The following is a 26,766-nucleotide window of genomic DNA, read 5'->3' on the forward strand; positions in this document are numbered from 1 at the left end:
TCTGAGGGACCTTGACGCATGAAGGACTGCTTCAAGGAGAATAGCAATGCAACCAGGTATGGAATAGATCCTGGAATACATAATACATGTGCAATGGCTCAGTGTAAAGCTATCTATGAGCATGCTTAAAAACTTATGTCCATCTTAATTAAAATTGGAGGGCTCCATGTAAGTGAGCAGTTTAATATCTTGGAACAAAAAGTTGTTAAAAGGAGATCTTCATGTAAACCGGAACAATCTTGGTCGGTGCAGTATGTTGACCAAATTAATCTGTTTTGGGAAAACACAGAAAGTGAACATAGTCTCACTAATTTGAGACAAGATTACAATCCACCGTGCAATGTACGGCTTTGCATGTTAAAAGGTGAATACTAACAGAACTACCCTGTGTGGTTTTGCTTTGTGCGGGAAGAGGCTGTGTGTGGCGGTTGTGATATCACGTGTATTGCGGGAGACCAAGGTCACGTGCTGCGGGCAGGACCAGGGAAATAAAGGAATCACCGGAACTACGCCACAGGCGTCAGTCTGGGTTTATGCACTGTATGAAGTAGTCTTGTGTCTTCTGTGCTGCGCTATTACTGACGGCCCGAGCGGGGCCTCACCTCTTGTCCTGATCTCCCTCACTGACGGAGATCTCAGGACATCACACTGGCGAGAGCAAACAGCTCTCTGTCACTGTGCCTTGAAGAATCGTCTTTCCTGCTGGAGTGAGATCTTCCATTCTTCTCCTCCCCATCATCTTAAAGAGTTTATTGCAAGGACCAAACATTAAGACAAGGTAGGTCCTTTGTTTAACAAGGCCCCTCAGCACAGAGACTCCTTTCCAAGACCAGACCTCCCACCGCAAAGGGGACCTTGGATTCTGGTTCTGGCAGGCCTGATGCTGTTAAGCCTACTGGCTTCCAAGCCAAGGGTCCCAGGGGCTCATCCAGGCGATTGTCCACAGACCCGAGGCCGGTACGGCTACCGGCTCCCAGGCCGAGGGGTGCTTCCGGGCGGTCCACTGGGGGGCGCTCTAGCTAGTCATCCTCTTCTGCAAAGGATTATTGAGTTCTGCTTCTAGGAGTCAGTTAAAGCACGACCCAAAAAGACTACCAGCTCCATAGCTCAGGGCGGCCAGCCTACCAGAGCCACCACTGAGGTAGTCATGAAGGGCGATTCGACTACTGGCCTGCTGGCTTAGGGCTCTTGGCCTACCGGAGCAATCTCTGAGTTTGGTGCATCTGATTCAGTGTCTGGGGGCAGAGAGTCCTCTTCCATGTCTGAGCCAGCACGTGGTGCGGATCCTGCGCACCCTCCCTCCAAGGGCGTGGTGCCTGGCCCAAAGATGGCAAACAAGCATGCAGCAGAACCTGTGAGGCCAGTGGCCATCTTGGATTCGGACTTGCGGCCTCAACCGGCTCTTTTGCCTTCAGAGTGGGCCACTCAAGAGGGCTCCATTCCCCTTTCTTTAGGAAGTGGCATTGGGCCCTACGGCGCAGGCAGATGGTCTCTGCACGGTTACATCTACCGCTCTCAACCTTATGATACCCCCCCCAGGCTCCTCGACGATTCGATCATAAAAGGAGACCCAGTGCGGTAGGGAGCCGCGCCGCTGCAATCCGGCTGCATTTGAGGATCGCTTCTTCAAGTGATTCCTCCTCCTCATGCGCCTCCCCAGATATCGGGACTCCTCAAGTGCTTCATCAAGCAGGTGGTTCTGCAGGTCATGCCTCCCAGGCCTCCTTCCCTGGGTCCTCCTCTCCTCTCCCGGGACTACCAGTGCTGCAGCCTGTTCCTCCTCCGGTCCAGGCCCTGTTGATGCTTCCGAGTCTCCCTCCTCCTGTACCACCAACGCCTCCCCCGGCCCCACAGTCACCTATCGGTGTTCGGACGACTGGGTTCTGATCAGGGGGGCACCCCTCCGCCTCCTATGACACAGGACCTGGACTCCTCTCTGGCTAAAAAAAGGAGGGTGTGCGATGACGATGCACAGGATGAAGAGCCTTTGGCGTTGGTGAAGGTGTTTCATGACCGTCTTCAGGGCCTTGCTGAGTTTTTGGGGGGTCCTCCAGCTAGAACAGCCCCCCGGGAGTTAGAGGTGTTGGCAAAGGTCTTGACCCAGCGCACCATGAGCCGCTCTGGCATTCCCCTCCAGAAGGATATCCCTTTGGTGGCTTGAAAGGGCTCGGAGAAGCCCCGGACCAATGCCCAAATGAACAAGAAATTGGATGGGGAACCAGTCCTCCTGGGTTCCCACCCTCAACCACACTTCAGTTGTGGCAGTGACCTCCTTGTATTCCAAGTTATTGTCCTCGTCGTACACGTCCACGTCAGGTGCCACCTCCAGTTGTCTCTCCCAGGAAGACAAGGCCCTTCAGTCTTTTGGCAAGCGTTGTTATCTTTACACTGGGCTGCACTTGCGACATGCCAATGACGACGCTCTCCTAGCTGGGGTGAACCAGAAGCTGTGGCAAGAGATTGGGGAGTTCCTGCCTGGCCTCCTTCTGGAGAGCCAGGCCTCCTTCAAGGCCAGATTGGCGGAGGCCTGCACAGTTGCGCAGGACCACATGGAGTCCTTGGTCTCACGCATTGCCTCAGTCAGCAGAGGGCTGTGCCTTGGGCTCGAGATGATGCAGACTGTGTGGATGCATGCCACAAAATTCTCCATGGACATGCGGGAGAGGATTCCAGACCTTGCTTTTGAAGGGACAGACCTTTTTAATTCGACCGCTGATGACGAGCTGACGAAAAAGAAGACCTTTACGCAGACCGCTAAGTCCTTGGCCATCCTGACCAAACCAGGGCAAAGGTCCTTCCGTCAGACCCAAGGCAGGTCCAACTTCAAACCCTGTTCCTTCAGCGGCTTCAAAGGTGTTCAGGGTGCGCGGCAGCCAGACAGGTCCCCCAGCGACCACAGGAGAAAGCAGCAGAGGACTTTGCAGGGCTTTTTCCGCTCCACCTCCTCCGCTCCCACCTCAGACGCAAAAAAGCAGTGACGTAATGGCCAAGGTACACAGCTTGCCTGTAGGGGGCCGGCTGGCTCTTTTAGCGGACAGCTGGAAGCTTTGTTTCAGGATTCATTGGATTCTTTCGATGGTCTCCACAGGCTTCAGTCTTCCTCTACAACCTTCTACTCCTCCCCTGATTCAGGTAGGGTCGCTGGCAGTGTTGCGGGAGATGCTCCTCTTTTGGACATGCAGGTGGTGGAGGCGATTCCTCAGTCAGACCGGGGCCTGGCTTCCACTACAGGATTTTTGCTGTACCCAAGAACAACCAGGTATTCCTGCAACTGTCATTTCACAACATATCTTACTGCTTCAAGATGATCACCCCAGCACACATAGCCGAGTCACTGAGCGCACAGGACTGGATGTGTTCCCTAGACTGCAAGGATGCGCACCTTAATTTCCCCATCTACCAGCCGCACCGGAAGTCTCTGCGGTTAACGATCATGTTGCACCGCTTCCAGTACAAGGTTCTTCCATTCTGCCTTAATTTGTTGCACTCCTACCAACGACTAGCAGATGTTATTCACTAGCTGGGGTTCTCCCTCAACCAGTGGAAGTCGCAGTTGACACCTGCCCAGGACCTGGTGTTCCTTGGGATGCGCTGGGGCACAGCCGTGCAGAGGGTGCTCCCCATGTTCGCAAGGCTCCAGTTCCTCTGCAAGGCAATAGGGCACTTGCTGGCCAATTCGACCACCTCAGTGTATTGGTTCCAGCACCTTCTGGGCCTTAAGGCATCTTGCAGGCTTGCAGTACGGCCCGCCCGCCTCAAGATGAGACAACTCCAGCCTGAGGCATGGGTCTTCTGTGCGGTGGCACAGGGCCCCGCAGCGATCCGACTCATGGCGTATGAGCAAAATGAATGCGCATCCTGCAATCGCATTCATTAGCACCTTTTGGCAGGCTCTGGTCGGCAACAAGAGTGCAGTTTCACAGTTGAATGAATCACAGGCTTTGTGTTGTGAAATCTCCTAAAGCAGCACCTGCCCCTGCTGTCACATCTCTGAGGGTATTAGAGCTCCCTGCTATCGCATATCTCTTCATTCAGGAAGAAACAATGCATGTGCAGGAAACCATATTCTCTGGTGATCGCACCCGCCCACCCTCCATTCATGCAGTAAAGCGTCAACCATTAACCCCTGCAGTCACAGGCAGTCCATGGTCAACAATCAGTTCTGAAGATAAGCCCACTGTAAAACAATATCATTAGTACTCCATTTATAGAAAAGTCAGAATGCCTGCGAAATGCAGTTGCTCACTTCATAAAGCTGCTGTTTGCCAGGTATAATCAGTCACTTGGTTAGAATCTCCTGAGCTCTGTTGTAGTGGAGGTTTCTAACTTGTGCCTATCCTAAATCTGACCTGCTGCACATTGCTGCCTGCCTAAGTTAATTGGTGAGCTGCTCGGACTGCTGATTTCGCTGCTTTGTTTGCTGTCCAGACTTCCTCCCTGTCCCTGACTTCTGTGTCCTGCTCTGTCCTATGCTAGTGCCACCTTGACCACATGATCTGACTCCAGCTGCCAAGTTAAGTGTCCTTCCCCACTGTAGCATAAGCAGCCTGTTAAAAATACCCCGAATCTGCATTTAAAAATACATGTGCAAAAACGTTTTTTGTGTGCAAAAATCAGATTTCTTAAAATAAAATAATATCACAATATGCTGGGGTAAATGCGTAAGGGAGAGGGAATGGTGGGTCCACAGGGGCAGCATTGAGCAGGGCAGGCAGATTTGCAGGGAGCACTGGTGCCCACAAGTGGCCAGATGGGGAGAAGTGGGTCAGGTGTTGGAGAGCTGTGGTAAATAAAGCAGAGGGGGGACAGTAGACCAGTGGGGGGCGAAGAGTGGGCAACAAAGCAGAGATGAAGCACAGGAGGACAGGGGGGGGGTCCTACAGGGAGTGTTGGACCAGAGGAGGAGTGGTAGGCAAGAAAGTAGACCATTATAACTGATAATCAATAAAGCTAATAATATAAAATATAAAATAGGGACACTTTTAAGCAAAATGTAAACTGTTCTCTCAAGCCACAGGCATCTGGGACTTTTTCTATTAATTTGATAGCAGAGACTAAGTAAAAAAGGTGCAACTAATGACAACCCGGCTCTCCTGCAGACTCACACATACTACCCCAAAAAATGTGCTGCAAAAATGCTGCAATAAATACAGTTTTGCCGCAGAATGTGCTTACTGATGCTGCAAAATGTTCAATTTAATGCCACAATATCTTGGAGGGTGAGTGTACTGTTCTCTTACTATTATGGTGTGGACGTCATTAAACAGTTATTGTGATGTGGTTATACTCACATTTTTGCCAATGAGCATTGTTTTAATGAGAAAAAATATTGCTTTATATTTAGTAGGCTTAACAGTACAGGTCCGTGTAGTGCTTTAGATGTGGGTATTTATGTTGTGTTTTAGCACTGACCACACTTTAGAAATGAGGATATTATGGTTTAGTGGTGAACATATTGTTTAATTGTGTATATTGGGCCTCATTATGCGTACGGTGGTGTGGGAATAAATTGTTATAAAGCAGTGGTCACACTGTACTGTGACCACTGCATTAGCGCACCGCCGTACTACAGGTTTGGTGGTAAGGTGGGGATTGTCTGTAGGTTGCACGGTTGCGCTTAGAATACAGAAAATAGTTTAATTTACTGAGATATATCAATAGCTCCTTAAAGCAAAGATTAAAGAATGCAAAATCTACTTTGAGATCTTGTGACCTACAACCTTGTTTTGCTTTATTTGTAGAACTAGTTGTGCTTACAAATACACAATCATACCATTGTGGAGTATTGGGATGCAGACCTCTATAGGTTTTGTCCTAAGCGCATGGGTGTTCTGAGGGTTGGGCATAAAAAGAAGTAAGGAGTAGTATGGGGGAGAACGTGGTAACAGGGGCCTCCTAGGTTAAACAAAAATACTACTGCAGTCAAAGACATAAGAAAAGCAGTGAATGAACAATGATGAAACAGGAATTTGAAAAAAGAATGCAGAAAAAGTTGCAAGGTATAACCTCTGGTCATGAAAAAAGAAAACCTAGAGAAATAAAAATCAACCAATAGTTTAAACATGGGCATCAGGGAGGTGAATTACAGGATCTTTTCAACATCATATGAAATGCCCAAAAGGACATCAAAATGCTAAAAAGGGTATTCAAGAGTCCTTTACCTAAAGATGGGATATGCTCAAACTACCAACATGGGTGGATGGTGAATTTATTTTATTGGAGGGGAATAAATGTTTTAGGAGGCCCAGACCAACTAAGGGAGCTTTGAGGGGGTTCTCTGCCCGGGAAAACCTTTCAGATAGTGGGTTAAGCTGGTGGATTTTAGAGCAAACCTTCTTTAAAAAAATTGGGTAAAAAGCGACAGTTTGCAATTGGTTTTGTAGGGTAACTTATGATAAAATGCAATAAATGCAAGTCACCAACAGTGCACAGGAGCAGTTTCATGATGCCTTTTCCCAAAATATATGCCATTATAAAAACATGTTCAAGCTACCTGTGCCCATAGACTTCAATGCTGGCTGCACCAATATCTGCCAACATTCCCATATCAGAACATACTCCTGTTCGCTTTGCACATTATGCTAGTAATGTTACTGCAAGAAAATATGTGCATGCTGCCTCTGCCAATACATGCCAGTGTTCCCATGTAAGAACATACCCCTGCTGGCTTTGCCAGTAGAAATGCCAATAAGAAAACATGTCAAGACTGGATGCACCAATATAAGTCAGTCTAGCCATGTAAAAACACTCATACTGGATTTACCCTTTATGCTAGTAAAAAAGCAATGCCAAGTCAGAAAATGTATCTAGACTGTCTGTACCAAAGTAGACCAGTCTAGCCACATAATAACCTGTCAGGTTTGCTTTACTCTTGATGCCCATAAAAACATGTCATGTTACAGTAAGAAAATATACCCTTACTGTCACCTCTGTCATAGGCCAGTTTTGCCAAGTAATAACATTTATCATGTTTGCTTTGCCATTGATTCCCAGTAACAAATGCACTACCAAAGTAGATCAGTTTAGCCATATAATAACACTTGTCATGTTTGCTTTATCTTTGATTGCCAGTATAAAAAGAAAAGCCCATGCCATGTCCTGGCTGCCACTGCCACTGCACAAATAACTCCCCCCTCCTTTGCATAAACACATGCCCGCTCGCCGGCACACACGTATTCATAAATTCATTCATGACCCTCATTCACACATGCATTCATAAATCCATTCTTTTCTCACATTCACACATGCTCAAACACAACAGATAAACTCTCATTCATTCTTGCACACTTAAAGATAAAAATACATTCATGCACGCATACACACATGTACACATGCAAACATACGTAAACTACAATTCGAGGGGATTGGGTCCTCCGACGTATTCCATATCTATGACATGTAATCACCACAGCTGTGCTGCTTCGGAAACTTTTTTCTGCGTCCTGCGTCGATGACGTCGATGCGCCGTCGTCGAGGACCTCCTCCGACGTCATCCGATGTGATAAGTAGGACGCACGACGCCCGTAGCCTCAGTTCCGTTTTTTCCGCGAACGTGTTGCTTCGTGAATCTCGGTTAACGCCTCGACTCTTTGGAGTTCTGTTCTTCTCGGTTCTTCGAACCTGTTCGTTTTTGTGAAAATCCTTTGTGTGAAGATGTCTTCTACTTCGTCTTCGACCCCGCGTCCGGGCTTCAAGAAGTGCGGGGAGTGTGGGTCCAAGATGTCGGTGACGGACTCGCACGCCGCCTGCCTCTGGTGCCTCGGGGAGGCCCACGACACGGATGACTATCAACTGCCAGTCGCTCACGTCCACAGCCTTACGCGAACGTAAGAAGAAGTTGTCGGTAGGTCGGGTGTCCAAGCCCCGGAAGTCGAAGTCTGCGGGGCTTTCGACGGATGATTCGAGAGGTGACTCTACGCGTCATCGTCGGAAGTCTCGTGGGTCTCCTTCTAGGAGTCGATCTCGCCACTCCTCAACCTCTTCGAGGCATTCTCGGAAGCGCCGACACCGGTCGTCTTCCAGGTCCTCTTCGGAGGACTCTGCCCGGCACGTCGCTTACCCCACCAGCCGTGCGACGCCGGAGGAATGGGCTTCCTTTGGGAAGAAAATGCTGGCGATTCTCGAGTCGCAGGGTACTAAGCCGTCCACGCCCCAGAGTGGGGTCGATCGTGAGAGGTCGAGAGACACCGCTCGCAAGAGTGGTCGGCACGAGTCACGGGAGAGGTCCCGTTCGGACAAGGAGACTCGTTCTCGACATACCCGTTCCAGGTCCCGGTCCTCGACGCGTTCGAGACAGTGTGCACCTGTGAGGCCTTCGAGGAAGACATCGACGTCTGAGGCGTCGACCGGCTTTCTCGAGGCTCCGGCTCCGAGGAAGTCGTCGAAGCCATCGACGCTCAGGTCGTTGAAGGGCACGCTCGGGGCTCCGGCTTCGAGGGCTGTGTCGACGCCGCCGGCGCTGCATCTGACGTCGACGCCGATCCTCTCGGCGCCGATGCCTGTTCTCTCGACGCCGGCGCCGATTCGCTCGACGCCTTTCGTGTCAGAGGTACCCCGTGGCACAGGGGAACCCCCTAGGAAGGCTCTGGTTAAGAGCAAGCACTCTCGGGTGCCTTCTTTTCGCCACCTGGAATATATTTGAGAGGCGGATGAGGATTCTGATGGCCTGGTTCCTAGTCAGGTTCCAGATGAAATTGTCTCGGGCCATAGTCAGTTTGACGATTTGAGGCCGTCACTGCATGATGCCAGTGGACTGGATACCTCTCTGGAGGTGGAGTTTTGTAGGCCTGAGCCTGGCTCTCATGCCGATTCCTCGTACCGGCGCCTTATGGCTAGGGTTTCTGAGTACTTGGGATGGTCTGCTCCCCCAGGGGAGTTTGTGCAGGACAATCTCACGGACATCCTTGATGTTGGTCCCCCAACTGACCCGGTACTGCCTTTCCATATGGCTTTACAGAGAAGGGTGGCGGTGGCTTGGACTGCTCCGGAGAGTCTCCCGGCGGTGGGCAGATCCTTGTCGCGAAAATACCGTCCAGCCAGTAGCGACCCCTGCTACTTGACAAGCGACCCCACTCCGGTGAGTTTGGTGGTGCAGGCGGCCACGGCCCCGGCAAAGCAGGCGTCGTACCCTACCATCCCTCCTGATAGGGACGACAAACGTTTTGATGGCTGGGCGAAGAAAGTGTTTTCTTCTGGTGGTATGGCGCTTCAGGCGGCCAACTCCATTTGTGCCTTGTCTCGTTTCACACACACTCTGTGGAACTGTGTTGCGTTAGCGGCTGAACATATTCCCGATGGGGACGAACGGGATGGTTTCCTTGCTATGGTCCAGGATGGTAAGGATGCCATGTGTGAGTCCGTTCAGTCGGGTTTGGACTTAGCTGAATGCGTCAGTAGGTCCATGGCGGCGAGCACCGTGATACGCAGGTTTGCGTGGTTGCGAAAGTCGGGGTTTGCTCCTGATGTGCAGTCCCGGCTCCTTAACATGCCCTTTGACGGTGAGCACCTTTTTGGCAGCAAGGCTGACGAGAGCCTTGAGAGGTTGCAGACCTCAAAAGCTGCAGCGAAGTCGTTGGGCGCTGCAGTTCGCCAACCTCTGCCTTTTCATCCTAGGGGACAGCAGTGGAGGGGTGGTTCCTTTCGCTATTACTCGTCCTTCAGTAAAGCGAGAGGAGCTGGCAGTCAAAGAGGCCAACGCAGGGGTACCAGAGGTGGACGACAGGGTACCCGTGGTGCCAAGGCCGCTCGGGCAGTTGCCTCTTTGCCCTCAGGTAACGCCGCAGCCGCTCCCACTCATTCATGAGGCCATGTCCCATGGTTCGCCGGTTGGGGGAAGGCTGGCGCAGCATCTTGTAGAGTGGCAAGCCATTACTTCAGATGTGTGGGTTCTGGAGATCATAACCCACGGCTACTGTCTTCCCTTTCGGCACAGGCCTCGTGACAATCCACCGGGGAACCTCCCTTTGCAGAGTCCGGATCCGCTCCTTGCGCAGGAAATTCAAGCCCTGCTGGAGAAAGGCGCCATAGAACTGGTGCCTGTAGCGGAGAGGAACAAGGGATGGTATTCCCCTTATTTTTTGATTTCGAAGAAAGACGGGGGATTGAGACCCATCATGGACTTGCGCTTTGAACAAACTCCTCAGGAAGGACAAGTTCAAGATGGTTACTCTCTCTCAAGTCCTTCAGGCCTTTCAGCTTCAGGACTGGTTGGTGTCACTCGACCTCAAGGATGCTTACTTCCATGTGCCGATCCATCCCAAGCACAAGAAGTACCTGAGGTTCGCGGTTGGCGACTCGCACTTTCAGTTTCGGGTCCTGCCGTTCGGATTGACCTCCGCCCCGAGGGTTTTCACCAAGCTCATGGTGGTGGTGGCAGCGCATCTCAGGCAAGGGGGGATTCACATCCACCCCTACCTGGAAGATTGGTTGATCAGGGGGAGCTCTCCTGAGCAAGTCCTGGATCATCTGTCCGTCACCTGCCACTCCCTTCACAGGCTGGGCTTCTCCCTCAATTTAAAGAAGTCCCATTTGACGCCAACACAGCGGCTCCAGTACATCGGAGCAGTGCTCGACACTTCCCTGGGGCAGTGTTTTCCTCCCCAGGTGAGGGCTCTTCACATTCAGCAGATGGTGCACAAGTTTCAGCATGCCCAGACGCTCCCAGCGTTCGAGTTCTTGAGGTTGCTCGGCCTCATGGCATCCTGCATTCTTCTGGTGCCAGAGGCTCGCCTGCGGATGAGACCTTTGCAGTGGGCACTCAAGACGCAATGGTCGCAGTCCTCCGGTAGGATGTCGGACCCGGTTCAGGTGCCGCCCTTGGTCGCCCGGGACCTTCTGTGGTGGGCCGTCGAAGGCAACTTGATGAAGGGGGCTCCATTTTGGCTTCCCTGGCCGGAGGTGACCATCGTGACGGATGCATCCCTCACGGGATGGGGAGCTCATGCCAACGGGCTGACAGTCAGCGGTCGTTGGTCTCCGTCGGAGTCCAGACTCCAGATCAATCTGTTGGAGCTGAGGGCCGTCAGGCTAGCCCTGAAGGCTTTTCTGCCGACTGTGCGAGGAAAGAGTGTCCTGATCCTGACGGACAACACAGTGGCCATCCACTACCTCAACAAAAAGGGGGGGGGGCAGGGTCACTTCCTCTGTGCAGGGAGGCGATGCAGCTCGAGTTTTGGGCCATCCAGCAGGAAGTTTCGATCTTGGCAGTTCATCTGGCCGGAGATGAAAACGTGACGGCGGACGCTCTGAGCAGGCAGAGCGCGATCTCTCACGAGTGGGAGTTGGCTCAGGAGATTCTCCTGGAGATCTTCGCCCTTTGGGGGGACCCCTCAAGTGGATCTCTTCGCCTCCAGTGTCAACCGGAAGTGCAAAAGGTTTTGCTCGCGGGAATTTCCTCCAAAAGGAGCCTTAGGAGACGCGTTCGTGGTGGAGTGGTCATTCCCGCTGCTGTACGTGTTTCCTCCAGTCCTCGTCATCCTGCAAGTGCTGCGGAGGTTACGGAAGTTCGGTTCCTGGATGATCCTCATTGCTGCGGCGTGGGCTTGGAGGACGTGGTACCCGGACCTTCTCGACTTGTCCATCTGCCCTCCACGTTGTCTTCCCTACCGAGACGATCTGCTCTCACGGGAGTGGGGTCAGGTTCTCCATCCAAAGGTCAGATCCCTCAACCTTCATGCTTGGCTTCTGAAAGGTTGAGGTATAAGGATTGGGACCTCCCTGAAGACGTGATGGAGGTGTTGCTTTCGGCCCGAAGGCCAGCAACAAAGTCTCTGTACCGTTGGCGTAAGTTCTGCGACTGGTGCAGAGTTCAGAATGTGGATCCTTTTGCATGTGATATCCCCATGGTTCTGTCCTTTTTACTTTCTTTGGCCCACAGGGGCTTGCAAGTGGGTACCATTAAAGGTTACCTGGCGGCGCTGTCCATCTTTAAGCGCTCGTCTGAAGAGTGTTCTTACTTTAAAATCCCTTTAATTTCACAGTTTCTGAAAGGGCTCACTAATGTGTTCCCTCCGTCACCTTTCCTGGTGCCCGGTTGGGATTTAAACCTTGTTCTTAAGTTTCTTATGGGTACTCCGTTTGAGCCTTTACATTCTTGCCCTTTGAGGCTGTTAACTCTGAAAACTGTGTATTTAGTTGCGGTTACTTCCGCTCGCAGAGTGAGTGAGTTACAGGCACTTTCAGTTAAGCCACCCTTCACTGTATTTCACAAGGACAGGGTTGTCCTTAGAGTTCGTCCTTCTTTTCTTCCGAAGGTAGTGACGGAATTTGATTTGGCCCAGAAGGTTGTTCTTCCGGCATTCTATCCTCCTCCGCATCCTGGTAAGGAAGAGGAGAGGCTCCATAGGCTTGATCCTAGGAGAGCTTTAAGCTTTTATGTTTCACGCATGTCCCCGGTCAGAGTGGACGATCAACTCTTTATTGGTTACGCTGGAAAGCGTTTGGGGCAAGCTGTGACGAAACAGACTTTGTCTCGCTGGATTATTTTGGCCATCTCGGAGTGTTACCGCTTGGTGGGTAAGGACCCACCGGCTGGCTTGCGGGCCCATTCTACCAGGGGTATGGCTGCATCTACTGCCCTGCAGAGGGGTGTTCCTATTTGCAACATCTGTGATGCAGCCACCTGGGCTTCAGTACATACATTTGTACGTCACTATTCCCTCGATTCCATCCGAGGACAGGATCTGGCCTTTGGCAAGGCGGTCCTTTGCTCTGCTATTTGATTGGCTATTCTAAGTTTTGATTCTAAATTCTTTCCCTCCTCCTTGCTCTGGTACTGCTTTGGGAGTCTGTCATAGATATGGAATTTGTCGGAGCACCCAATCCCCTCGAAGAACAAGTTACTTTCTTACTTGGTAACGTTCTTTCGATGGGATGGTCCGACGACGTATTCCATATCGCTCCCGCCCTGCCTTCCCCGCTGCAGAATTTCTTTTGCGATTGCAACTTACGTTCCGCAAGGCTTTGTGTCTGACTGGCAGTTGACTAATGTCACACGTTCTGGGGGAAAAAACTACAACTGAGGCTACGGGCGTCGTGCGTCCTACTTATCACATCGGATGACGTCGGAGGAGGTCCTCGACGACGGCGCATCGACGTCATCGACGCAGACGCCGACAAAAGTTTCCGAAGCAGCACAGCTGTGGTGATTACATGTCATAGATATGGAATACATCGTCGGACCATCCCATCGAAAGAACGTTACCAAGTAAGAAAGTAACTTGTTCTTCTTTCCTTACCCGCAGGCCCGGTCCTGCCTCAATTGCCCCCGCCCGCACAGCCTTCTACAGGAACCAGGAAGCAAAGAAAGCATCCTGGTCCCTGGGGGCATGCATAGTGGAGCTGGAGCACCGCCTTGATGCCACCCAGGGATAACTCTATGTGCAGCGAGGCACAAGAGTGCCCTTTAAGAACATATAGTCTTGCAGTTCCCTACCAACCTATGTCCCCAATGGGCTGTGTAAGACTAGGGGGTACCAAAACGCCCCCTATCTTGTTTGGCCCATTTGGCATCCATGTTGGGGAACTTGAACTGGCAAAGGGAAACTACGTTTCTATTTGACACTTCAAGCCAGCACAGGAGTGCTTGGGAGCTCCGTCTTTTTACTGGTTTTGGTGGCTTGTCCACATTGGGCGCTGGTGGCTGGTTACTGCCCTGTCCCATTATCCATAAACCACCCCTGACTACAATGCTAGATAACATCTTTCCTTAGCACTTCAAGAACATAGGGATTTAGCTTTATGCAAAAGATCTGTCAATGCAATAAAATATTCTTGTGCTTTTTGTCAATTCTGCCTACTTTAGGACTGTTTTAGAACTTGGAAGTGGAATTGGCCTGACAGGGCTTGTGATCTGCAAGACCGCTCATCCCAAGAAGTATATATTCAGTGACTGCCATGAGGAGGTTCTCCAGCAGCTCACCAGGAACATTAAGCTGAACGGGTTCCACGTTGACAACAGGAGCAACCCTCAAAGTATTGAAAACTTAACAATGCCTGAGGGAGACCTGCCGGACGAACGAAGTTCTGAAATTATCATCAAAGAATTTGATTGGGAAAAAGTGACTGAGGAACAACTATCAGAACTAAAGATTGACATTGCTATTGCTGCAGGTACGTAAGTAATTGTGTTTCATAAATAATTATTAGCACTTGTAGGTCATTATGTGGGTCATTATTGACCTCCTCTTAACCAATCGGACGACTAATACTGATATTGACTGCATTCCAATCATTCAAACCACAGCTTCAGAAGTAAACAAAGAAACAAGAGAGCGCATTACTTCAACTTCAGTCTCTCCTTGATAGGAACTTTTGAACCCCTTGTGACAGGGAATATCTAATGTTCCCCTTTAATGTGAAAGCTAAAACATGCAAAAAATTGTTTTTCGTTTGTGGAAGGTCTTCACTTTTACATTATACCTGAAGCATGCTTACTTTTAAAAACTGTTCGAATTCAACCAAATTTAAACTCAGCAGGGAATATGTATGAAAGAAAATATTAATACATTTGAAAATTCAAAACCATAAACGTTGAAAAAAACGTGTCCTTGTTTTAGATTGTAGTTACTTTTTAACAGTATGTTGTGTGTAGTTTCCATACTGATGTGTGTATGATTGTTTGTAGATGACATGTGAATGCCATTCTATTACATTATGCTTTATCCCCTTTAATCTGCTTAACAGCATTTTAAATCTTTCTTTTTAGTATACAATTTTTTATTTCTTTTTACACAAGCCCAACTGGCTTAGAAAACAAAGAAACAAACAAAACAACATGACTGACCGTGGAGGTGATCCTACATGTCCCATGATCCTTCTCCTGACTAGTAGTCCCAGCCTCCATCCTGTGGACCAATGAGGGCTCCTTCCCTAGTATAAGTCTCTGTCAGTGTAGGTACTTTCCTCTTCTGTTCTGCTGCTTTTCGACAGCTAAGTACCTTATAATGATCATGCATCTGTTCAGTACGCACGTTTGTTTGTGTAAACATGCGATAGCAAAGTATTCATATGATTTAAACAAAGCGCAGCGTTAAGTTTCCAGCGCGAGTTCTGTGAAACGATGAAACAATTTTACGCGCGAATTAGAGCCGCACGTGAGATTTTTACTTTATAAAACATTCTTTTCCATAACGCGCCCGGCGAGCGATCTCGCTCGCACTTGGGGCAGCATTATTTACAGTTCGAGAATGCGCATAGTATTCGCGCCAGAATCCGAGGCCCGAGGGGTAGTGCGTTCGCAATAACGCACTATTTAAAGAGCGCGCATGCGCTGGAGCATTTCAGACCTCAGTTAACACGGGAGAAAGCTCCAATCGAGCACGAAGCTTCTAGCGAGTACGCAAGCTTCTTTATTTATACTTTTGCAGCGTTCCTACATATGAGGCTGAGGGCGTTTTAGAGCTCTCATATTAAAAAAAATATATATATTACTGCAAATTGGGAACGAGTGACGTATCACAATTGTGACAAGGCAGGTCACTTTAACAGAGCCTGTGAGCCTATGGCTGCAACACCCCTGTTAGGAAAGATTTCTTAATTGTGGGTAATTTTCCTTCCATGTGGCAACTCCTAAACTTTTTGCTGTTGTTTTCACCATGATCTAGACTTTGCCAGAAAAGTGCAGCCTTCCGCCGCACTCCTCTGGGCTTTCGCTCCATTCTTACGGGGAAACTCTTGGGTCTCTAGTCACTCTGCAGGCCCTAGACACTCTCTTTGGATTGTTAACAATCAGTGCAAGTGACTCACGGACGGGACTGGTGGCAGCGATCGTTTCTTTGTGTTTTGAGCTCCTTTTGGCTGTTTAAGCGTGTTTCTCGCGCTTAGCCCAAAATGGTGGCCTGGCTCCCAAATGGCCAGACCACGAGGCTCTTTGTCCTGCCCGCTGACTGTCTTGCCCCCTTCACCTTCCCCAGGTCGAGCCGACCCGGGGCCTTCCTTATTTGGGCATGTACTTTCCCGCGAAACACAGATGCTTTCGTGGGCTTCTACAGGCCTTGTGTGCGCCTCCAGGATGTGGGCTGGGATGTCTGGTCCCAATACACATCCTGGGTGCCAGAGAGTCTAGTGTGTCGTGAATGCCTGGGACCACCGTGGTCCGTGATAGGTTCACGTATGGTGTGAGTGTTTTGTGAGCAGATCTCCCATTGGGTCCCCTCCGTTTTGGCGCGAAGGGAACTCTGGATAAGAGGATGCTGGAAATACCTACCATGTCGATCTCCTGAGTTCTCACGAACGACGGATACAGGAGCCAAGTATCCTGCAACCAAGAGGCTGAACCGAGGAATCGCTGGTGACCCACTGAAGGACTGCTCCTCTGCACTGCTGTCGCTCTGTGAAACCATTCTGCCTCTGATCGAACGAGAAGGCCTGTACTGGTACTTCGACCCTTTGGAATAGTGGGAACAACTATTCTCAGCATCTTCATCATCTCCTGCAATTAAGCCTTCAGAAGCGTCTCTGGGCCATCCAGTGGATTGACCAGCTTACCCAGGAGTCTTGCTCTGTTACTGCCGTCAGTTGTGTTGTATTCAGAGTCCTTAGCACCCTCACACGATTCGTACACTTGGCATTCCCAGGTCTGAAGTGAGAAGTGTACATTGGGCTGAAATACACACGGCCGCTTCGTTGCCCTGCTGTGGTAACAAACTGTGCGGGTTCACTGCGTTTGGGACATCCTCAACTCTAACTTCTGCTGCCGCGGAATCTACACGACGCCGAGACGTCCCCTGCTCGCATCGGAACCTGCCACCACTGAAACTGACGCGGAGAAGCCTCGGTCTGCCTGCATCGGGGACCGGTGAGTAGCAACGCTAGGAACTGGTCGCCCTCCTGCAGTAGCCCGTAGCTTTTCCTCGCTGTGTTAAACAGCACACCTTTTTCGCACTCGCGCTCTGCTTCTGCCCGCAAGTGGAGGCCGCGCTTGAGTGGCAGAGATTTGTTTGCCCTCACTTTGTTCACCGCTCTGAACTGCCTGACATCCTTGAAGAGACTCCCCTTGGCCCATCGGCACCAGCGTGTGCAGGTACTTTTGAGCACAAGGCTCCACTCTTCGTAGGGCTCGGACTTCCTTCTAGTTAGGTGGCCTCTGAAGGCGAACTGGGTCTAAACGATTACTTGCACTGCCTGTTTTCCTCCCCATCTAGGTGGTCTGTATATTTTGTGCTTCTAACTCTTTAGACCCTTTGGTAATTGTATATATATTGTATTTGATTGTGATGTGTTGGTTTACTTGAGTTTTATCGTGATTCTTTGCTATGGTCAATATTACAAAGGCCTTGTAATAAATGTGTCTATATTTTTAATATAACACCTGTTTGGAGTAATTTGTAAGTGTCCTTGCTCTGTGTGCTCATTGCGGGCTTTCAGTCACCCTCACCCCTCTTGAGACCTAGTCTTGACCGCCGCGATCGCTACCTTGATTGGTCTGGCTTGTCCAGAGGTTGCCCTGTTCCAAGAAACTAGGCTGGCCTTCTGAACCTCTGCCCCTCCAGGACAGAGTTCAGAAATCCATCTTAACAACCCCCACCACCTAGAACCCCTCTCTGATTCAATTGATCATGGCCTCAGACAGACCAGAGGAATACTGGGCTGATTACAGTGACCAGGAGGCAGAAATGCAGGAGGAGGAGATGGACTTATCCCTAAGTTTTAAAAAGGTTTTGGGAGAGTCTCTGGTCAAAGCAGTTGTACAAGGGGTGCAGCCCATCCAGGACAGACCTATGGTCCTAGAAGAATTTTTGGGCACCAGAGCTGGTGAGCAAAATGACCAAGGTGAGGGGACCTCCACTTCACAGCCTCTAGAGAACTATACAAGGGGGAGTAAAGTCGGCCGGAAGAGGAAGCACTCTTCTACCCCCCATGGGCCATATCACGGGGAACACAGAGAAGCCCCAGGAGGCTGCTGATGCCTTCAACAGACTTAAGAAAGCCTTCCTGGCAAAAGCATCAGCTGTGCCCAGCCTCGTACCCCCTGATAATCCAGGGGAAGCTCTATCATCCTCTGACGAATTCGGACAGGAGGAGGGTCAAGAGGAGGATGAGTTTAGCCTCGATAAAGAGAGCATGCAAGAGCTAGATGCCAAAGTCAGCCTAGTGGAGGGGCCCCAAGACGAGGACACTTCGGATATGTTTGAGCCAGAGTCCATTTGCACCCTAGGTCCACAGAATGGACCCCGTCTCCAAGAGTTGCGACTTATATTTCGCAAAAGATAAGAAAACCGTTGGAAAAAGAAACCAGGTATAGACTCTGAGCGGAGTGTCCCAGACCAGATCTAGCCGGTAAAGTGGCAGATTCTCCGGAACTTGATCCGAAGATGCTCACATTTGTCACAAAGGCCAACAAAGACACCCGGAGTGGAATGGACCGAGCATGGCGGTCCTGCCAGGACAAGATCCTGGATCTCACAGGCTCGATCGCCAAGATAATGGATTGAGCGGAGAGATCCAAGGACACAGGAGAGCCAGTGGACCCCGTTATGTTAGCAGGCTGGGCCCAACGGGCAGTGTGTCTGCTTGGAAACGCTAACAGAGCCATATCAGCCAAGAGAAGATGATCTATGCTTCTAAAGATAGATAATAAATTGGGTGATCTGGCATCATATGAAGCGGGCGAAGGTGCGTAAGGCCTCCTCTTTGGCGATACGTTCGTCAAGGAGATGAACACATTTGTAGGCACCTACACTGCGCTTGAGAAGGCGCAGGCCTCAATACTTAAAGTGTTCCCTGGATGAGTTTTTGTAGGGGTTGGTCGCTTCAGAGGTCGATCGACCGGCCGGTAAAACTCCAATAGAAGACCTCAGGGCCCGAGAGCCCAATACTGGGAGTCACGACAACAAGACGCCTTTTTCCCCAATAGGAGCAGGGGATTCAGAGGTCGCCGAGGCAGAGGATACTTCAGGCAGCATAGTAACACCTCAGGTGAAATAGCTAGCAGCGGCATATCCCCTAGTAGGAGGGAGAACCTTGCTTTTTGTGCACAAATGGCGAGAGCTTTCGTCAGACGCGTGGGTATTGCAGACTATGCAGGGATTCCACCTAGAGTTTATAGAAATCCCCCAGCAGACAGTCCCACCACGGCACATGCACACTTCACAAGCACAGATGCGTGTATTAGACCTAGAGATTCAAGCGCTAGCGAACAAGCAAGCAATAGAGAGAGCTCAGAGTCACTCAGCAGGTTTCGTAAGCAACATGTTTCTAGTTTACCGCAAGGGCAAGGTTCGACCTGTTATCAATCTGAAGGTGTTGAACAGCTGGCTCATATACAGGCATTTTAAGATGGAGGAAATCCATCTTCTAGCAGACCTCCTACCAAGGAATGATTGGTTGGTGCGCATAGACTTAAAAGACGCCTATCTGACGATTCCCATAGCGGCTCAGTTCAGGCAGTTTTTGCAGTTCAGCTGGAGAGACGAAATATGGCAGTTCAAGACTCTGCCGTTCGGCCTAGCCTCAGCCCCGTGGGCCTTTACCAAGTTCCTGAGGCCCCTAGCGACCGCCCTGCGAGATCAGGGTATTCGGATGATTATCTATCTGGAGGACATCCTTTTTATGTCAGAGGACAAAGAAAGGCTGCACAGTAGTGTCCAATGGGCAGCGTCGCTAATCTCGGAGCTGGGGTTTCTCATCAGCATCGAGAAATCCTCGCTGAAGCCCTCCAGGAGGTTGGAGTTTCTAGGCTTTACTATAGATACCAAGAAAGCCACATTAGAACTCCCTCCGAGCAAAATAAGGGTGATCAAGAAGGATTTGAGAATGGCCCTAAAAAAGCCAGTTATATCACTTCACAATCTAGCCAGGATAGTGGGCCTCTTGGCAGCGTCCATCCAAGCTATTTTCCCAGGCCCTCTACATTATCGAACCCTGCAAAGGCTCAAGGTCAGATACCTACAGAAAGGATGGAAATACCATCGACTAGTGACCCTAGACGAGGACAGCAAGACCGAGTTACGCTGGTGGCTTCACAACATGGAAGCTTGGAATGGCCGAGCAATCTTCGGAGATCTGCCGGAGATGACCATAGAATCGGACGCCAGCAGATCAGGTTGGGGAGCCAGATGCGGTCACACAGAAACCGGAGGAAAGTGGTCTCAGGAGGAGTTGAAACTGCACATCAACTGTCTGGAACTCCTAGCGGGTTCCTACGCAGTCAGAGCCTTCACCAAAGACGGACTACAGTGTTGGATCCTTTTGAAGATGGACAACATATCGGCGGTGAGGTATATCAACAAGCTGGGAGGCACAAAATCCAAGAAGTTAGCAGAACTAGCGAAGGATTTTTAGCACGCCTACCTAGAGAGGGAGATAGCAGTCAAGGCAGAATATTTACCCGGAGTAAATAATTCAGTAGCAGACTGGAACTCCCGATACGTCGTAGACTCGACCGACTGGAGACTACACAGGTCAGCCTTCGACAGGATTCAACAGAGATGGGGTCCTTTGCATACAGATCTCTTTGTATCGAGACTGAATGCGCAGCTGTCAAGATACCTCAGTTGGAGACTGGACCTGAACGCAGCAGGGACAGATGCGTTCCTACACTGCTGGGGAGATCACACCCACTACGCTTTTCCCCCATTTGCGATGCTGGCGAGGGCACTAGCAAAGGTTCGCAGGGACAAAGCGGAGCTGGTGATAGTGACACCAGAATGGAAGTCACAAGCGTGGTTTCCAGTTCTGATGGAACTTTCCACGGATTTCCCCCAGAGAATTTCTCACAGAACGGATCTCCTCGCAGATCCGACAGGAGCTCCTCACACTCTAATCCAGGATCAGACGCTGACTCTCTTAGCCTGCAGAATTTCAGGCGTAGATGGTGTTTGCCAGGCCTTTCAGAGGAGGCTACAGACCTTATCAGAGTTTCATGAGCTCCGTCCACAATCAGGAGCTATAATTCCGCTTGGCAGGCATGGGAATTGTGGTGCGAGGAGAAGAGTGTTTCTCCCATTTCAGCTCCTATAGTTCAAGTTATAATTTTCCTAGCATCGCTGACCGCAGCAGGAAAGGCCTTCAGGACAATTGGAGTGTACAGATCGGCGATCTCAGCCGGACATTAGCTAGTAGACGGTGCACCAATGGGAGAACACCCAAGCGTAGTAAGACTACCTAAAGGCGTGAAAGTGAGCAATCCTCCACTGCCAAAGTATTCATCACTCTGGGATGTCAACAAAGTACTTCACCTTTTCGAGCAGTGGCCCAGAAACGATTTGTTATCGCGTAGACAGCTGTCAGGGAAACTAGCCACGTTACTATGCTTAGTATCTTGTAGAAGAGTGTCAGATGTTAAAGCGCTCGAGGTTGACAGGAAGGTATTCTATCCTGAAGGAGTGGCATTTAATATCGCGCAGCGTACTAAGACCAATTCCAAGGTTATTACCTACCCTTATTTCCCATATAATGGCAAGCTTTGCGTAGCTAAATGCATAAAGGCGTATGCGACAGCGGATCTGAGACCCGCAGGGGTAACACAACTACTTATAGCGCGCAGGAGACCTCATAAAGCAGTGGCGCCAGCTACTATAGTTAGGTGGGTGAAGGAAGTGATGGAACTAGCAGGAATTGATATTTCAGTATTTGGAACTCATTCGCCCAGAGGACCAATGGCTTCCAGGGCTTTTGCAGTCGGAGTTCCACTGCATGAGATCATGAAAGCGGCAGACTGGTCCAGTGACTCAGTGTTTAGAACCTTCTATTTTAAACCAGTGCCAAATATTGCATCAACGGTCATTAAAAGCTTTGAACAAGCATAATGCTCGCCTCCGGTCTTGTAATAGAATGAAGATTGCCCAAGCGGATAGCGCAGGAAGTCTTGATTCTATTAAAGATACGGAGGCGAGCATTATCCCACCCTCTGGGAATTCGAGTATTTAACTGATGCTATGTTAATATAACAGAAATTGATTAGTAAAGAATATTGTATATTATAGGAGTTGTGACGAATTCCCCTCCCTTACACTGTTGATCTCTTTCCACATAGGAGAGGAGCAGAAGAATTCCCGAGAATGAGCTTCTAGCAAAGCATCAGGGATCATCAGAGAAGAGGCCAGAGTAGAAGAGTTAGCAAGCTCGTTATCCGACTGCGTTATAGACTGTTCTGTTTATGGTGTTAGTAATTAAAAGACTATTAAAAGAAGAGGAGAGTACCTACACTGACAGAGACTTATACTAGGGAAGGAGCCCTCATTGGTCCACAGGATGGAGGCTGGGACTACTAGTCAGGAGAAGGATCATGGGACATGTAGGATCACCTCCACTGTCAGTCATGTTGTTTTGTTTGTTTCTTTGTTTTGTAAGCCAAATGGGCTTGTGTAAAAAAAATATTGTATACTAAAAAGAAAGATTTAAAATGCTGTTAAGCAGATTAAAGGAGATAAAGCATAATGCTTGCCTTCGTGTCTTTAATAGAATCAAGACTTCCTGCGCTATCCGCTTGGGCAATCTTCATTGGGTGCTGTTAAATGCTTTATGAAGGCGATAGTGACTGTAGTATATGTTTTTAGATTTGTATTTTAATAACTATATGTATGTAACTACACATTTTAGTAAGTGTTTTGAGGTAATTTAGTGTGTACTGTACTTATGTATTTAAATGGTTAGCTTGAGTGTTTTAAGATTGTATTATATGCAGGGATCTAAATAGGTTTGATGAGCAGGAGCGGAAAGTAGCTCCTGTATATTAGGCACCAACCCTGTAAGCAGGTGTTAGGCAGAAACCTGTGCAGTTCCCTTAGGGACCACTGCAAAAGATTTAGGACTACAGGTGCTTGGCAGTAAACCCAATTGGTAGCAGTCTGTACCACCCAGATTTACCTGGTAGCTGTGGCTGAGCAGTCAGACTTCTCTCAAGATGAGTTAGGCAGTATATAGAGTATACACAATAGGTACAGAGACACAGTAGCACAAGCAAACACTGACCAGAGCTTTGGTGTAAAAGTATCTAATTATTTATTTAAAGACACACTTATTACACTAGCACAAAGAGAGGTAAATAAATTCAACACACAGTCACTATTATATATATACAGCCCTAATTACTTATTAGACAAGTCTAAATGAGAAACGCCACTTATTTTTAGACAGAGGTGAGCGCTTAACATAAAATGGCACTCTAATAAGTTATTAAAAAGGGAGGGAAAAAGGCAAAGTTATGAAAGCACACAAATTTCAATACTTTTCGTAGAACCACAGTGAGGCAGGTTAGGCAAAGTCTACTGGGGAGCAAGGAAGTTCAAATGCCAGGCCCACTCTTAGAGAGAGCAAGCGAAATGTGTCCAGGATCACACAGTGGGGTTATGCCCAAAGAGTCTTTGTAGAAAGTTTGCAAAAGATTGGGGTTAAGTCAGGAAAAGTTAGTTAACAGGCCCCAGGCTAGCCCAGGTTAGAAAGTCAAGGATTTACTGTCACCCCGAACGATCTGTCGCAAGGGAAGCCAGGCGGGACACAGTACCTGAAGGTGGGAAGAACGCTCTAGCGGGGGCAGTTGTTCCTAGTAGCGGGTGCAAGTCGGTGTTTCGTCCAGAGGAAGAGGAGGTCTCGACGTGGAGGAAAGCTGAAGGTCGTTGCGCTGCCAGGGAAGAAACCAGCCGCGGAGTTTCCCGGTTACAAGGTACCACCCTTTTCTTCGCGGTAGTGGTGATTTGTGGTATTCCGGTTGCCGGGGTGCTTGGCACGGGCAAGGCGGCCACGAGATGGTCCAGGAAGGCGAAAAGACAGGCAAACTGGTTATCCCCACCAGTCAAAGGAAGAAGATTCTCCAGACTGGAGATCTCCTCTGTCGTCGGGAAAAGTGGCGAGACGGTTCCGCAGGGCTCCACCGGTGGTGTCGTCGTTGCAAGTCGGCTCGGCTTCTCCTTCCTCAGATTCTTTAGGTCCTGTGGCGACTTCTGAAGTTCCAGTCCCCAAAGCCCTGCTTTTATGCAGAAAACCCCCATTCATTCAGCCTAGCTGTCAATTAAACATGCTAAGTGGTGAGCCGGCCGACTCACCACTTGGGCCAATCACACAAGAGTGCGACTTGAGTTGTCGAGGCAACTCAGTCCAGGGTGCCTAAACCCCCTCCCATACCCTCTGTGGTACCCAGACAGAGTGGCACCACTTTTGGAGGCTTCTGTGGAGAAGCCCGCCAAAAAGTGGAACAAAGGGCTCGACTTGGGTTGGAGTCACAGAAGCGAACACAAACGCCATTTTGGAACCAAGTTTCAGCAAAAATTACCAACCGGTGAATTAATATTAATTTAATAAACCGACGGTATATTCGAGGCTATATTAAAAAGTGGTAGCCTCGAACAATGGGAAAATCCCATAGGAATATATTTGCGGTTGAATATAAAAAGTAGTATCCACTGCCACCAGCCAAAACTCGGTCGGGGGGAACTGGACTATGCCCTCTTGAACAACAGACCCCGGGGCAATCGAATTGCCCTGACCGGTACGTCCACAATAGGATGGTTTGTACTGGTTCTGTTCACAATTTGAGACTAGTAAAGCCAATGGTAACTTTACATGCCCTGGGAGACAGTAGTCAGTCCCAGGGTATGGAGTCTATGTTTGGGGGTCGCTACGACACCCCTGGGTTACGGCATGGAGGGTGCTGTGTAACCCACATACCAAAAACACATGAAGCCCTATGGGGTAAAGGACCCCATAGCCCATAAAACACATAAAAAGTCAAAGGAACACCTCAAATCATGTCTAAGAGTGGGAGAAAAAGAGTCTCACTCTTAGCAGGAGAACAAAATAAACCCCAAAAATCCAGCAAAGCTGCTGGGGGACTCACTAGGTTTGGGAAATTAGCCTTTACAGAGAATTCTCCCTAACAGCAGGTGATGTTAGCAGTTTGGGGAAATGCTCCATATGTGATCTGCAAACTGTAACTTTCTCTCTATTACAGAAGACCCATTGGGGTTAAAATGTCTTCTAAATGTGTCCTAATGCTCCTTCATACACATTTGGAAAAACACAAGGTTAATGTCACATGGATGTGATTATATTACACCAGTTGGCCAGGTGTGGGAGTCAAACGTAGATCCTGGTAGTTGTGGGTATCAAGCTACAGAAGAAGCAAAACAGATTCCTGCTGCCCTCCATTTCGAACCCTATATATGTTTGCTATGTATGTTGTAAGTATTATTATTTGCCCATGTAATGGTACTTTATTTGCGAAGGGGGAGTCAAGGTTCCATCAATATTGATTTTAATGTTGTGTTTAATTTGTTATGTTTACTGTTTAATACTAGATTCAATCTTAACTTTGGTGTTCCAAATGTTTATAGATTGTAACTTTTTATAGACATTTTCCCTCGTACTAATGTCCTAGTTGTATGTAGTTTTTTTTACATGCAAGTGTTTATGCATATAAATTCTAACATGTTTGTAAATTGACCAATTTGAGTTGATTTGCTGTTGTTTTGGTGTGATGATTTCCATATGAAATTTGCCAGTGTAAAAGTACAAATTGTGTGTGTAATGTATGTATATATATATATATATATATATATATATATTTCTGAGGCTTGTGGAATCTGCTTAGATCACATGCTGTGCATAGGCCGACATCTAGTGGAAGCTGCAGAGTATTATAGTTTGTTTTTCGAAACTCGAAAATGGGCGTCGACACAGGGCGTGCCAGTAATACTATCCCTAGTGTGACGTCCACTGTACCCAAGATCCCTCACGCGTCTAGGATCCTCAGATTGTTTTTTTCCGCCATACTGGTCGGAAGCATTTTGCGGAGTCCCCTGGCCTTAGCCATACTTTTGCTAAAATATTGATTAATTTACATCCTTTCCCCATCCCAACGTCGAACTTCGACACTCGACGCCGGCTTGGAGAAGAAATCGACCGTCGGCTGCTGCACAACGGATTTGGGCCTCGGAAGGCCTCTGGCCTTGGCACGGGCCTTGGCACGGGCCTTGGAAGGCCTCTGGCCTCGGCCCTGCAAGTAGGGAGAGTGGGGGGTTGCACATACTCTACACTCTTTGTATATAGGTACACCTTATAGATTTTCTACACTTACCAGCCCGCTGCCTCAAGGTGCGTATGGAGGGTACCCCTTTTCAATTCTGCCCCAAGTGCAATCGCAAATACCCTTGGGTCGACAGGCACGCCACGTGCAATCTCTGCTTGCCGAGGGACCACCCCGAAGCGAACTGCAGAGCGCGTAGTAGGTTTAAACCTAAGACACTTAAGGACCGTTCGACGAAGCGTTGGGCCCACCACGCCAGGCAGGCGGCCATGGCAGTGGAGGGCGCCTTCAGCGATGGCAGCGACGCCGTGCTTTCGGACGGCAAGGGCATTACGGTGTCGAAAGACAGCCGAGCGCAGGTCGCACTAACACACTAAGTCCAACCGAGACTCGACGACGTCGAGTTTTCGGAAAGAGGAACAGACAGAACGGTCCGATTCGGTGTCCTCTGGGCGCTCTCGATCAAGATCGCCGCATGACTCCAGGCAATCATCCACTCTTGCCAAGAGTGCCTCGCTCCCTAGGCTAACAAAAGTTCGATCGTCGGAAGACGAAGACGACTTCCACCCCCAGACCGCGCTCCAGGAGTCGGAGCCCGCAATTAAAGCCAGCGAGGCCCCAGCTCGAAGGACAGGGACACCTCTCCCGATCCTCGACGCCAGGCGTCGAAAAACTCCGGAGCCACTAAGGGACAGGGAAAACATTTTTCTACGCACGGGTAGGGGGGAAAACAGCAGAAGAAACTACCTGTACATTCTTCCACACCGGTGAAACACTCCACCCCCCCTAAACAGACAGACAAGCCC

General features: G+C 49.4%; 1 protein-coding gene across 2 annotated transcripts in view; it reads left to right on the forward strand.

Moving 5' to 3' along the window:
• EEF2KMT (eukaryotic elongation factor 2 lysine methyltransferase) overlaps positions 1–26,766 on the forward strand; it is an 835,612-nt gene that overhangs the window by 517,514 nt on the left and 291,332 nt on the right. Inside the window, exons 6-7 of one of the 2 annotated variants that reach the window (XM_069646118.1) lie at positions 13,802–14,109; positions 21,974–22,208. In XM_069646118.1, coding sequence (XP_069502219.1) covers positions 13,802–14,109; positions 21,974–22,002 — 337 coding nt within the window. In that variant the 3' untranslated portion in view covers positions 22,003–22,208. Of the gene's footprint in view, positions 1–13,801; positions 14,110–21,973; positions 22,209–26,766 lie in introns of those variants that run through there. The other variant, XM_069646116.1, reaches the window with a different exon arrangement.

This window comes from Ambystoma mexicanum, chromosome 2p (assembly GCF_040938575.1).
Source record: "Ambystoma mexicanum isolate Mex_15411 chromosome 2p, UKY_AmexF1_1, whole genome shotgun sequence".
In the NCBI taxonomy this organism is placed as follows: Eukaryota; Metazoa; Chordata; class Amphibia; order Caudata; family Ambystomatidae; genus Ambystoma; species Ambystoma mexicanum.